Below are 12025 nucleotides of genomic sequence, written 5' to 3'. Positions count from 1 at the left end.
CCAAAGGCAGCCTCTGTTTCAAAGGCCTGCTCTGTCCGGCCCACGCTCAGCAGCGCGCACAAATGCCGGAGTTGACTTAGGTCTTCAAATAAAGCTGCCAGTGTTCACAGCGAAACGTGCTTCAGCCCAATTCTGTCTCCTGCGCAAGGCAAGGATTTCCATGCCCGGCACCTGGCAAACGGGGCTGCATGCAGACAAGGTGGGGCACAAAGGGCGAGAGTCACTCAACAGGGCTGGAACCGTGGCTGCTCAGAGAGGAGAGGGGCTCAGTGCCACCGTGGGATGGGGCAGACGGGGACACTGCGACTGGGAAGAGGAGAGGAAAAAAGGATGGGGCAGGCAGAGCATTTGGGGGCATCAAAGCGCCCGAGCCGATGCTCAGGGCCTGGCAGAAGCCTTCGTGGGAAACTCCTGAGCAGAGCAAAGAGGGTGAGAAGCCGACAGGAGTTACAGTGCCATGAAGGAATAGCCAGATGTCATGAGGACTGGAAGGGGGATTGATGGGAGAGGTGGTCATGCGTCACAGCTAACTGAAGGAAGAGTTGGGGTCGTTTTGGGGAGAGGAATCTGGGCAGGGATAGCAGTCCCCAGGAAACGGCAGCAGTAAAGCCATGGAAGTCCATGGTGAGCTAGCTAAAAGCACTGGAAACACCATGCCTGTTCCCAGCTGTAGCAAAGCTGGGAGCAAGGGAGACGACTAAGTAAGCGGGGCTGAGGCCCTTGTTTAGGAGGAGACAAGGGCAGAGTCAAGGAAGGTGAGGGGGCTGTACATGCATGGCGAATGGGGAGCAGGGCGGGGGGGAGATCATGGAATACAAGGAGGTGACTGGTAACAGCCAACATGGCTTCACCAAGGGCAAATCGTGCCTGACCCATTTGGTGGCCTTCTATGACGGGGTGACAGCATCGGTGGACGAGGGACAAGCTACGGCTGTAATCTACCCGACTTGTGCAAGGCATTTGACGCTGTCCCACGTGACATCCATCTCTCTAAACTAGAGAGACATGGGTTTGGTGGACGGAGCACCCAGTGGATAAGGAGTTGGCTGGATGGCCGCACTCAGAGCGTGGTGCTCAGCGGCTCAATGTCCAGGTGGAGACTGGTGCCGAGTGGCTTTCCTCAAGGGTTGGTCTTGGGCCCGGCCCTGTTTAACGTCTTTGTTGGCGTCATGGACAGTAGGATAGAGCGCATGCTCAGCAAGTTCGCTGATGACACCAAGCTGTGTGGTGCCGTCGACACGCCGGAGGGGAGGGATGCCATCCAGAGGGACCTTGACAGGCTGGAGAGGTGGGCCTGTGCCAACCTCATGAAGTTCAACCAGGCCAAGTGCAAGGTCCTGCACCTGGGTCGTGGCAATCCCAGGCACAAATCCAGGCTGGGCGGGGATTGGATTGAGAGCAGCCCTGAGGAGAAGGACTTGGGAGTGCTGGTGGACGAGAAGCTCAACGTGAGCGGCGATGCGCCCTTGCGGCCCAGAAACCAACCGCATCCTGGGCTGCATCAAGAGGAGCATGGCCAGCAGGTTAAGAAGAGGAGGCTCCGGGGAGACCTTAGAGCGGCCTTCGAGTAGCTAAAGGGGGCTGCAGGAAAGACGGGGAGAAAGGCTTCAGCAGGGCCTGGTGTGATAGGACGAGGGGTGATGGTTTTAAAATAGAGGGAGGTAGATTCAGACTGGACATTAGGAAAAAGTGTTTTACACTGGGGGTGGTGGAGCACTGGCCCAGGGTGCCCAGAGAGGTGGTGGATGCCCCATCCCTGGAAACACTCCAGGGCCTGGGCTCTGAGCAACCTGATCTGCTTGAAGGTCGTCTAGGAAAGCCCAGATCCCCAGTGTCTGTGGTGCTGGAGATGCGGTGTCAACGGCCGGTGAGGAGCAGGAAGAGCTTTCAGTGCTGGCACTTCTGGTGTGGGAGCAATCGTCCTACATTGTTTACTTTTTTGGAATTTTTTCCTGTGGGCAGCCGATAGGGCTTTAAGACTGAGCAATGCTTTGGCAAAAGGGTTAAAAAACCCCAGCAATAACCTTTCTGGGGAGCTGCAAAGGCCAAAAATACATTATAATTTTCATAGGTGATGTGAGCATTCTCAAATGTCACCTTGCAGATGGAGACTTGTTCAATTCCCCACCTCCCCAAGGTGGCAGTGGCACCCCAGGCCAGCGCAGCGCCCGACTAAATACAGAAGTGATTCTCTTAAAGTTTTTCAGTGAAACAAACTACAAGTCATGGTCCGTACCTCCATTCCCAAATCATAGACAGCGTTTGGGAAGGAACATCATTCACAGAGAGGTTTTGTGAGAGGTCCTCACATGGGGGAGCAGTGCCAGCTGAGAAAGTGCCAGCTGGAATTCCCTCTGCCACCCATTCCTGCCTCCAGAGACCGAATATCGGATTTTCAGACAGTGAAACTGAACTTTTAATTTTCAAAGAAATTCTGCAGTTTCGTCAACATCACGCAGAGATAAAATGATATTTCTGTCATAGTAGCAGTACTCGATGCTAAACAGGAGAGAGGAAAAATGTGATGTCCATTATAACTGTAGGTATTGCAATTTTACTCTGAAAAAAAAAGCTTTTTTCCTCCAAAAGAAGTGAGTAGGTGCCTGTAAATCATATTCCAAAATTCTCCCACCCAAAGGACTCCCCCTAAGCCTGTAAGACGGGCTGATCTAACAGAACGACGTTGCCCACAGAGCCAGAAAATGATTCTTGAAGTCAGTAGACCCGTGCAGACATAGCATCAGCTGTTCGAGTGAAGCCTCGGGAGCCCTCTCTGAAGCACAGGGTCCATCTATATGATCGGGTAAGAGGCGTAACTGGCGATCCCGCAATGGTTCGCGTGGTTTCTTGACATGCGGATGTAGCCCTCGTCACCAAAACGCACACCCCAACTTTTGGGACAAGAAACAAACAAACAAACAGACATGAGAAAAATTAAATCCCTTTTTCTGTAAGTGAAGCGGCAGCTTTATCAACATCACAGCACTGAAGTGTTTTTGTTAACTGCTTCCTGGGATTTCTAATCCCGTATTAAGTTATGCCAATGCTCATCAACATAAAGGGAACTTAAAGTGGGTGTAGGTGTATTTTTAAATGCATTTAAAATTCCTTCATGCTGCTAGGGCGACATAAAGCTGCTTTGGCACGGCTGTGCACGAATCCCTAGAGAACAGTTTGCGGCCCACGACCAGCTCTCAGCTCTGTAGCAATCCGCGTTCCACAAGTGCCCAGCTGATCTCCCTCCCCTCTGGCTAAACATCAGTTATAATGTTGTGAGGGGCTCAGGCCGAGCAGTGGGAGGTTACCTAGGAGAAGCCAGTCCCCATAGTGAGCGTACAGATAACGAGAGTTCAGCGATGTACGGTCGTGCCTTTACCTGTTTTTCACAAGCCAGTAATCCTTATCATTTAGGGTGCCGTAGCCGATCACGAGTACTCCGTGATTCACCTCCTGTGTGCACCGGGGGTCATCGTATACACCTGGGAAAAAAGGAGTTTGGAAACACGTCATCAAACCACCAGACCTCGTCTTTGAGTTGAAGTCAGCCTTCAGCACGGTCGCTAACACTGCTGGCTTAGGTTTTGTCGTACTGATGCCTTCACCCAGGAATTAAGCCCCAGTGTGCCACATCCCACCCAATTTCGTAAGCTCTGCATGCAGAAAGACACAGAAGACTGTGAAGATGATTTCCAGGGTAGAATCGTAGAATCATTAGGGTTGGAAAGGGAGCATTAAAGCCCTCAAGCCCAACCCCCCTGCCAGAAGCAGGGACATCTCCAACCAGATCAGGTTGCTCAGAGCCTCATCCAGCCTGGCCTTGGATGTTTCCAGGGATGGGGCATCCACCGCCTCTCTGGGCACCCTGGGCCAGTGTTCCATCACCCTCAGTGTGAAACACTTTTTCCTCATGTCCAGTCTGAATCTGCCCCTGTTTTAAAACCATCACCCCTCGTCCTGTCACAACAGGTCCTGCTGAAGAGTTTCTCCCTGTCTTTCCTGTAGGCACCCTTTGGGTTTTGGAAGGCTGTTATAAAATCGTACCTGACTTGTACAAGAAGAAGGTGGGCTGGGTGGCGTCAATGGCGACGGAGACCGGTCCGATGTTGGCTACCGCAACCTTCAGGGCTGCTTCGTCGGCATATGGGAGCTCAACGTACTTAGAGCAAGTGGCAGCTCGTGTGGAAGCGTTGTATTGACATGTCCCATTCTGGTGAGAACAAGGGGGAGTTGAAAAGAGGAGCGTGAGGAATGCACTAGGAACATCTCAAGACTTCCAGGTACATGTTTTCTATCACCCCTCTTTTATTTTTTTGTGCTACTCCGTTCTTCACTTTTCTTCCTTATGATCTGGCAAGTCATACAACATCTGTTACAGGCAACTTAAAAAAAACCAAACAAACAAACAAAAAAACCCAAAACAAAACAAAACAAAACAAAAGTATGAATGTAGTTCACTGGAAATCTCTGCCCGCTGAAATGGCAGAAAATATAAATATCCCATTTTTCAACTACAGAAGATGGAATAATACAGAGAGCTGAGAACAGGACCAAGGACTCCTGTCCCATTTTTCCCTTCCATGTAGTATGTTGCCTCATAATTTGTGTAGGACACAAAATAAACATGTAGAAACTCTGGTTCCCAGTCTAGTTATTCACCTATGAGCAAGGAACAAAAAAAAAAAAAAGTCTAAAAGGTTCCTTCCCTGGGTCTGCAAAATCAGCTGCAAAGGCTGAGAAGATAACATGAAAGTGGTAAAACTCAAGAGAGAGGGAAGTCAGTGGCAGAGGAGGAGAAGGGTGTCTGCATGGGAGTGCAGAACAAATAGCCGTGTGGCTTCCATGCTCATGTGTTTTTCTGCAGACTTCACGTGCTGTCTAGGTCTGACGCCTACCTGACCCGTGTAGGGGTAGGAATCATCCGAGTCAATCCCCTCGTTGTCAATGATGTACTGGAACGCGTTGGTCATTAAACCTCCACTGCAGCCTTTGTTCCCATACATCATGGAGCAGTCAACGAGGTTCTGGACGCTCAGGGACACCAGCTTCCCTGTCTTCAGCTTCACCTGGGCTTCAAGGGCTCCCACGGCGCTGAATGCCCAACATGACCCACAAGTACCCTGCAAAAGCCCCAGAGATGCTCAGGCGCTGCCCCACGGAGCCAAGACCTGGAGAAGCACAGAGAGAGCTCCTCACCTGGTTCTTCACATCCGTGACGCATCCCTTCTCCCTCCAGTCCACCGTGTCTGGGACTTTGCTGCCGGGTGGCAGTCGGTATGTGGACGTCCAGTTTGGCCGAGGAGCGACGTTCAGGCCAGTTAACAAAGCTGCCACTTCCTCGCTGGTCTACCGGGAAAAGAAAACACCAGCTCATGATCTCCTTGTTTCTGGTAGGTCCTACACTGGGTGTCTTGGAGGTGGAGGGAGATTTCCCTTGAACAATCTGAGCTGCGAGAGTTAGCAGGTTTGGGGAGTCCTTGGGTTTTTATTTTTTACATTTAATTTCTAGCTGATCATCAGAAAGGGCAAGAAAAAGAAAAAACAAGCCTAAGTCCAGCACCAAGATTCCCTAGAAGCTGGTGTGTTTCATTTACAACACTACAACCTTGGGACACTGAAGAGGGATGATTTGCAAATCTGTATAATGACAAGGACCAGGTCCCCGCACCCCAAAGGCTGCATTAAGGAGTTATTTCCTCACGCCAGATTGCTTCATGGCGGTAGGCTGAGCACAGGAATTGTCTGAGCAGTTTGTCCACAGCTGCTGGTGTCTGTGAGAAGAGGATGGGCTGAGAAGGGTTGCTGGGAGTTTTTCCACCCCTGACCCACTTGTATTTCTTCTTAAATAAACCTTGCAGATAATTAGAGACAAAGATAAGCCCCTTCTCAGCAGCGTGGTTGGCACCTACCATGTCTCCCAGGTGGTTCATGCCCAGCTCGTAGGAGTGCAGCCCCAGGGAGTGCTCCAGATTATGCAGCGTCACCAGTCGCAGGTTCCTCTCCCATATTGTGCGCCGGTCCCCTTCCTCTTTCTGAAATCAAATGCGGCCTCGCACTGTGTAACGACAGCCTCCGCAGCCATTTCACCCCATTTCACCCCACAAAACGTTGTCGGGAGCCCCTGCCAAACCCTCCCTGGGAACCAGCAGTGCTCCAAAGCACTGTCGGCTCTTCTCCCCGCTGCGTGACACAGCGGACGGTCACGCCGGAGCAGCACCAACCACATCAGCACCCCAAGTCACCTCCACTCCTCCCAAAACACCCCTACCTGGTGGCGGTACTCCTTGCCGTAGGTTTTCTTCCAGAGCTGCCAGTGCCAGTCCAGCGCGGGATCGGGGTGTCCCAGCGCCGCCGTGAGCGTGGCCAGGAAGGCGATGGAAGCCAGCAGCTTCATCCCGCTCCGCTGGGACCGGGGACTTGGAGTGACTCGGCACACTCTGGGAGCCAAGGGCTCAGAGCCAGAGCCGTGCTTGACCCCTTAGTGACAAATCCGGTTTGGTAAGGGAGGCAGAACGGTGATGACATCCCTGACCTGGACTCCCTGGCATGCCCTTCCCAGGGTTTCTACACCAGGTGATGCCAACAGCTCCTGTCCTGCCTGCCCAGACAAGCACCCCGCAGCAGTGCTGCCTGGCCCGCTTGCCTGCTGCGTACCCCAACCCCTGTGAGACAGAAAGAGAAATCCCAGCCAGGACCAGAAATTTCCCTCGTAGGGGGAAAAGTCTGCTGGAGCCAACCCCTGCTCGTGTGGACACCGACACGCAGGGACACATCCAGACACTTGCCTCGCGGTTCTACCGTGCCTGAGAAACCCTCCCCAAAGGAGGCCTCAAGTGGCTGTTTTGACAAACCTGTGTTTTCCAGCACCTTAAAAAGCAAAAAAAAAGTCATATTTTTATCCGACCAATGTCCACCAGCTCCTGAGGATGGGCTACTATGTACAATTCAAGTACCCAGGGAGGGCTTGGAGGAGATTAGAGATAAGATGGAGTCAGAGTCAATATAAAAATATTGTTCCTTCAGTTCTACTTCCTCAAAGCTCCGTCCTCCCCGAGGAGTGTCAAAATATAGAAGCACCCAACGTACCTGAAAAGGCTTCTTCTGGTGGTGAGTACCGATCGTCGGCTCCCCGGCAGAGCACCTCTGTGGTGCGTGGTGGGGGGGATGCCGAGGACAAACCCAGCACGTCCCCACTGCTGGGATGCCAAAGACCTTTGACACACGGCTGCTGCAACTCGCCCGACAAATCACGAGTCAGGAAATGAGGAACCGCTCTGATTTCGTTTTCACTTAGCTGGGCACTGGGCTTGCCGTGCTGTTCACGGGGTTATTGGAAGCAGGACCCTCAATACCATGAGAAAATGATCGCAGCTGAGAAAGCTTCCTATTTCCAGCACCCTGGAAATTAGCGGCAAGGCTCTCACGCTGGTTTTTGTGGGTTGTGGGGCCAGCAGGTGGGAGTCACACTCCTCTGATATGATTTTTGCACTTCTGTGACTTGATGCTGAGCTAAGAGACAGGGTGAGGTGAAAGCACGGAGCCTTGTTACTGGTTTTGAACTGGGTAGACCTGACCTCCCATCTCATCTCAACGGTGTAATAACCAGACCAAAGCTAGCTCTTAGAGAGGGGAAAAAAAAAAAAAAACAACTTTGAATAAATTTCATTTTTACTTTTTGTTGGAGAAGTGTGGATGGGAAGACACAGTTTACATACAGCCAGGGATGGAGCTGAGCTGGCCAGCCTCAGCGTCGCATGGACGGCAGGAGACACATTTAATGCCCATCACATTGCAGCCAGGCTGAATGCACAGTCAGCAAAGCCTTCAGCTGCCTGGGAATCACGCTCCAGCCTCTTCAAGGGCATCCTCCAGGTTCCCACGAAGAACGGCCAGACAGGAGGGTGGCATTTCTCATCGCTACGAAGTGTCACGGGACATAAAATGGCTGCCAGAAACCATCTCCAGAGAGAGAAGGAGGAAGCAAAACAGTGTCTCAAGAGCTTTGAAGATGCAGCTGAGTCATTTTCTAAAAAGCTGCCAGAGATTGCAAGAGTTAACAACGACAACAGAGAGCCTTCCACCTCAATGACTGCAATAATTCCCAACAGACTGTCCCTTATTAGTGGATAGGTGCCTGGGGAAGGTGGATGACATGGTCATGCCTGATGAGACGCTTGAACAAGCCAACCGCTGTCGCTCCTAATTTCTGCTGCTTATCTGTAGAAACGCAACAGTATTCCTCAAGAAGGGACAGTTGGAGTAGAGCCAGGAACACTTGAGGGTCAGCGGGGTGAGCGGTGGCATCTCGAGCTCGTCCTGAAAGCAGGGAACCCTCTAGATCTGGGGGTAAGCGCCGTAGCTGGCAATCCCGCAGTTGTTTCCGCGGTTCCTCACCATCCAGATGTAGCCCTGGTCACCAAAATGCACACCCCAACCTTGGAAAGAAGCAAAAATTAGAGAAAGGGAGGTAACTGCCTCCTTCCATACCACCCCTCACCCTCACCCTCACTTTTTCTCTCTACCCCTTTTAAATTTTTTTTTTTTTTTTTCAATTCATGCTTCCTCCCCAGCAGCCACAGGAATTGCCAAACTCACATATTTTGGCCAGAAGGACTGAACCTCCTGACTGCTTCCCCACCAGATTTTGCTGACACTAATTCTTCTAAGGGAAAGGCAGAGGAAAATGATTTATTTTCTATGTGCTGGAGTGAGTCAAAACCGCCAGGGAAATACCAGATAAAGGTGCATGAATTAGTTTTGCATATTAAAAATATTTCTTTTTTTAAAAAAAAAATCCTACCAAGGCCAGAGATGAGAGCCAGAGGAGGAAATTGGTGAGTTTTAGCCCAGCTCTGACATGAGGATAGAGGAGCTTTGTTGAAGAACTGCTCACAGTTGGGTTTTTTTGTTGTTGTTTTTAAAAAGATAATGGTTTTCAGTTGCTGAATGCAGCTTTGCTGACATCACAAGTTTTTTTTTTATCCAGAGAAGTGTTTGTCTGAGCAGGACTGTTCCATTTCAACACTTTCTTTCTTCTTGGTCTGCATTTTAAAGAGCGAAAAACGTGTTCACAAATACATTTTAATGCAAGGAGCAGCCCAGCTGCAATGATCCTTGAGGCTGTGCCTCAAATTGGTTGAAGGAAGGGGTTCGCCAGCACGTCCCCAACTCAAACCAGCTTGGTTTCTCAGCCAAGCAGCACCAGCCCTTTGCGCTGACTCAGCATCCAGGAATGTTGGAAACCCTGGAAATTCCCACAGAGCAGAAATCCCTTTTTTTTTTTTGAGCCAACTTGCAGCACCGAGGAGCCGGGCAGGAGCGTTTTGGGTGATGTACATTGATTTGGGTTTATAGAGCTTAATCAAGGGCAAACCTAAAGAAAGCAGATGGGCATCTCAAAGCACCTTGCTGGCACAGCTTTGAAGCCTTCAAGGTGCCCCTGAAAGGAAAAGCTGCTCTGGGTTTGCTGTACCTGTTTTTCACCAGCCAGTAGTCCTCTCCATCCAAAGAGCTGTAGCCGATGATGAGCACGGCGTGATTCACCACCTGAGAGCAGCTGGGGTCATGGTAGATACCTGGAAGGCATTTGGAAACCAGCCGTTGGACAACTTGGTCTAAGCCACTGCCCAAGCGGGAATTAAATTCACTCTTTGGGAAGCGTCACAAGTGCCTGTCCCCAAGAATGAGAGCAACACAACCTAAACGCAAGTCAAAGCTGAAATAATTTGTATTTAAGGAAGCTGGGTCACGGGAAGGAAAGGGCAGCCGCTTCTCATGATCCCCTGGAAGAACCCACCAGATTTGTACAAGAAGAAGACGTGCTGACTGAGTCAGGCCCCACATTGGTGACGGCATCCTTTAATGCGGCTTCAACACCGTGCGGCGGCTCGACATACCTGGAACACGTGGCTGCCCGTGCTGCTGGGTTGTAGTGGCACGCGCCGTCCTGGCAAACAACAGTAAGAGGAAAAATCCATCAGGTCCTGCACAGACTCCCGCTCCGCGTTACGTCAGTCAGAACCGATGCTCTCGGCATTAAAGACAGAAAATTCCATGGTTTTTCCAAAGTGGATTTCCTCTGGAAGTGACAGGACTACTAATTGCTCCATTTTAAGCTGAGCCAGCTTCAGCGTTGCCCAGGTCTGACGCCTACCTGACCCGTGTAGGGGTAGGAATCATCCGAGTCAATCCCCTCGTTGTCAATGATGTACTGGAAAGCGTTGGTCATTAAACCTCCACTGCAGCCTTTGTTCCCATACATCATGGAGCAGTCAACGAGGTTCTGGACGCTCAGGGACACCAGCTTCCCTGTCTTCAGCTTCACCTGGGCTTCAAGGGCTCCCACGGCGCTGAATGCCCAACATGACCCACAAGTACCCTGCAAAAGCCCCAGAGATGCTCAGGCGCTGCCCCACGGAGCCAAGACCTGGAGAAGCACAGAGAGAGCTCCTCACCTGGTTCTTCACATCCGTGACGCATCCCTTCTCCCTCCAGTCCACCGTGTCTGGGACTTTGCTGCCGGGCGGCAGTCGGTATGTGGACGTCCAGTTTGGCCGAGGAGCGACGTTCAGGCCAGTTAACAAAGCTGCCACTTCCTCGCTGGTCTGGTGGGAAGGAGCAGAGGCATTCGCCACGTGCTGAGGTTTGCACGAGAGGGGAGTGGATCCATCCACACATCCTACTCCACTGAAAGGACCGCGTTTGTCCCTGCAGCCTCAATGCATGTGGTTGCGGCATCACATTTCATCCCCCTCATCCAAACGCACAGCTCCGTGCTTGAGCCTCGTGGCGTGGTTGGCACCTACCATGTCTCCCAGGTGGTTCATGCCCAGCTCGTAGGAGTGCAGCCCCAGGGAGTGCTCCAGATTATGCAGCGTCACCAGTCGCAGGTTCCTCTCCCATATTGTGCGCCGGTCCCCTTCCTCTTTCTGAAATCAAATGCGGCCTCGCACTGTGTAACGACAGCCTCCGCAGCCATTTCACCCCATTTCACCCCACAAAACGTTGTCGGGAGCCCCTGCCAAACCCTCCCTGGGAACCAGCAGTGCTCCAAAGCACTGTCGGCTCTTCTCCCCGCTGCGTGACACAGCGGACGGTCACGCCGGAGCAGCACCAACCACATCAGCACCCCAAGTCACCTCCACTCCTCCCAAAACACCCCTACCTGGTGGCGGTACTCCTTGCCGTAGGTTTTCTTCCAGAGCTGCCAGTGCCAGTCCAGCGCGGGATCGGGGTGTCCCAGCGCCGCCGTGAGCGTGGCCAGGAAGGCGATGGTCCCCTCCGCTCTGCTGGGACTGGAGAACAGTGCCAGACCCTAACCTGGGGGTTTCACTTCCCCACCAAGTCCCACCCTCTTCGTTCCTTCTCTCCTCTGCCAGGAGCTGCCTGCAGTCGCACAGCGACGCTCTGCAGACCACGATGCAGGGCCAGACGCTTCCCACAGGCGCAACTCCAGTGCCACCCCCCTCAAGAATGCCTCTTCCAAGGAAACTTCGCCCATCCCCAAATATTTCTTCTACCAACTTTCCATCTCCGTCGCTGTGGTAACGGTCAAGGAAAAGGAGCAGTCGAGGGAGACACGCCAAGGAGGCAGAGCTGAACTCTGTCCCCCAGGTGAGCACAAAAGGACCGTTTCTCCGCTTTCTCTGGCCAAAAGTCACCACAGGGTGATGCCTCACCTGCCTGCCCAAGACGCAGCTTCCCACGGAGCCCAGCTCGTCCTTGAGACGGGAACAAGGGGCATGGGACAGCACAGGGGTGCAAGGGGTTCCCTCCGCTCGCTGCAGCCGGCGAAGGAGGAAATTTTCTGATTTCACTTTCTTTTCACAGCGTTCTGGTTTCCAACAGCCCTGATGATGCATCCTGGCAGGCCCCAACGCGTTGGCCAGCATCCCTCATCCTCCCCATCACCCACCCAGGCCATTTGCCACCCACATCTTGGAAAAATAAACTTATGGATTGGAGTGGGAAAAATAAACTTATTTTTAAGTGTCTAAACTTTTTCTTTTTATGCATGAGTTTTTAAAGC

At 52.0% G+C, this 12025-nt stretch overlaps 2 protein-coding genes across 2 annotated transcripts; both read right to left on the bottom strand.

The window, feature by feature from the left end:
• Positions 1-2392: 2392 nt before the first annotated feature.
• LOC104476793 (cathepsin S) lies at positions 2393-7228 on the bottom strand. The gene is made up of 8 exons (XM_010116702.2): positions 7084-7228; positions 6266-6474; positions 5907-6029; positions 5194-5343; positions 4893-5117; positions 4042-4207; positions 3377-3479; positions 2393-2891 (listed from the first exon to the last, which is right to left on the bottom strand). The coding sequence occupies exons 2-8, from the start codon at positions 6389-6391 to the stop codon at positions 2792-2794; spliced, it is 993 nt and encodes a 330-aa protein (XP_010115004.1). The 5' UTR covers positions 6392-6474; positions 7084-7228; the 3' UTR covers positions 2393-2791.
• A 1103-nt stretch (positions 7229-8331) lies between these two features.
• LOC104476794 (cathepsin S-like) lies at positions 8332-11858 on the bottom strand. Its single transcript, XM_086768122.1, is given in 9 exon segments — positions 8332-8432; positions 9465-9572; positions 9794-9817; positions 9820-9943; positions 10151-10375; positions 10452-10601; positions 10803-10925; positions 11162-11291; positions 11338-11858. Coding segments are annotated over 9 exon segments (1506 nt in total).
• Between the last annotated feature and the right edge of the window lie 167 nt (positions 11859-12025).

This window comes from Chlamydotis macqueenii, chromosome 28 (genome assembly GCF_036417535.1).
Source record: "Chlamydotis macqueenii isolate bChlMac1 chromosome 28, bChlMac1.mat, whole genome shotgun sequence".
In the NCBI taxonomy this organism is placed as follows: Eukaryota; Metazoa; Chordata; class Aves; order Otidiformes; family Otididae; genus Chlamydotis; species Chlamydotis macqueenii.
The sequence above is the reverse complement of the archived record's forward strand: the minus strand, read 5'-3'. Positions and strand labels throughout refer to the sequence as shown.

Coding starts and splice junctions, on each gene's coding strand:
- LOC104476793 (XM_010116702.2), bottom strand. CDS start 6,391: ATGAAGCTGCTGGCTTCCATCGCCTTCCTGGCCACGCTCACGGCGGCG. Junction 6,030..6,265: donor GCAAGGAGTACCGCCACCAG/GTAGGGGTGTTT, acceptor ATTTGATTTCAG/AAAGAGGAAGGGGACCGGCG. Junction 2,892..3,376: donor TACTGGCTTGTGAAAAACAG/GTAAAGGCACGA, acceptor TTGTCCCAAAAG/TTGGGGTGTGCGTTTTGGTG.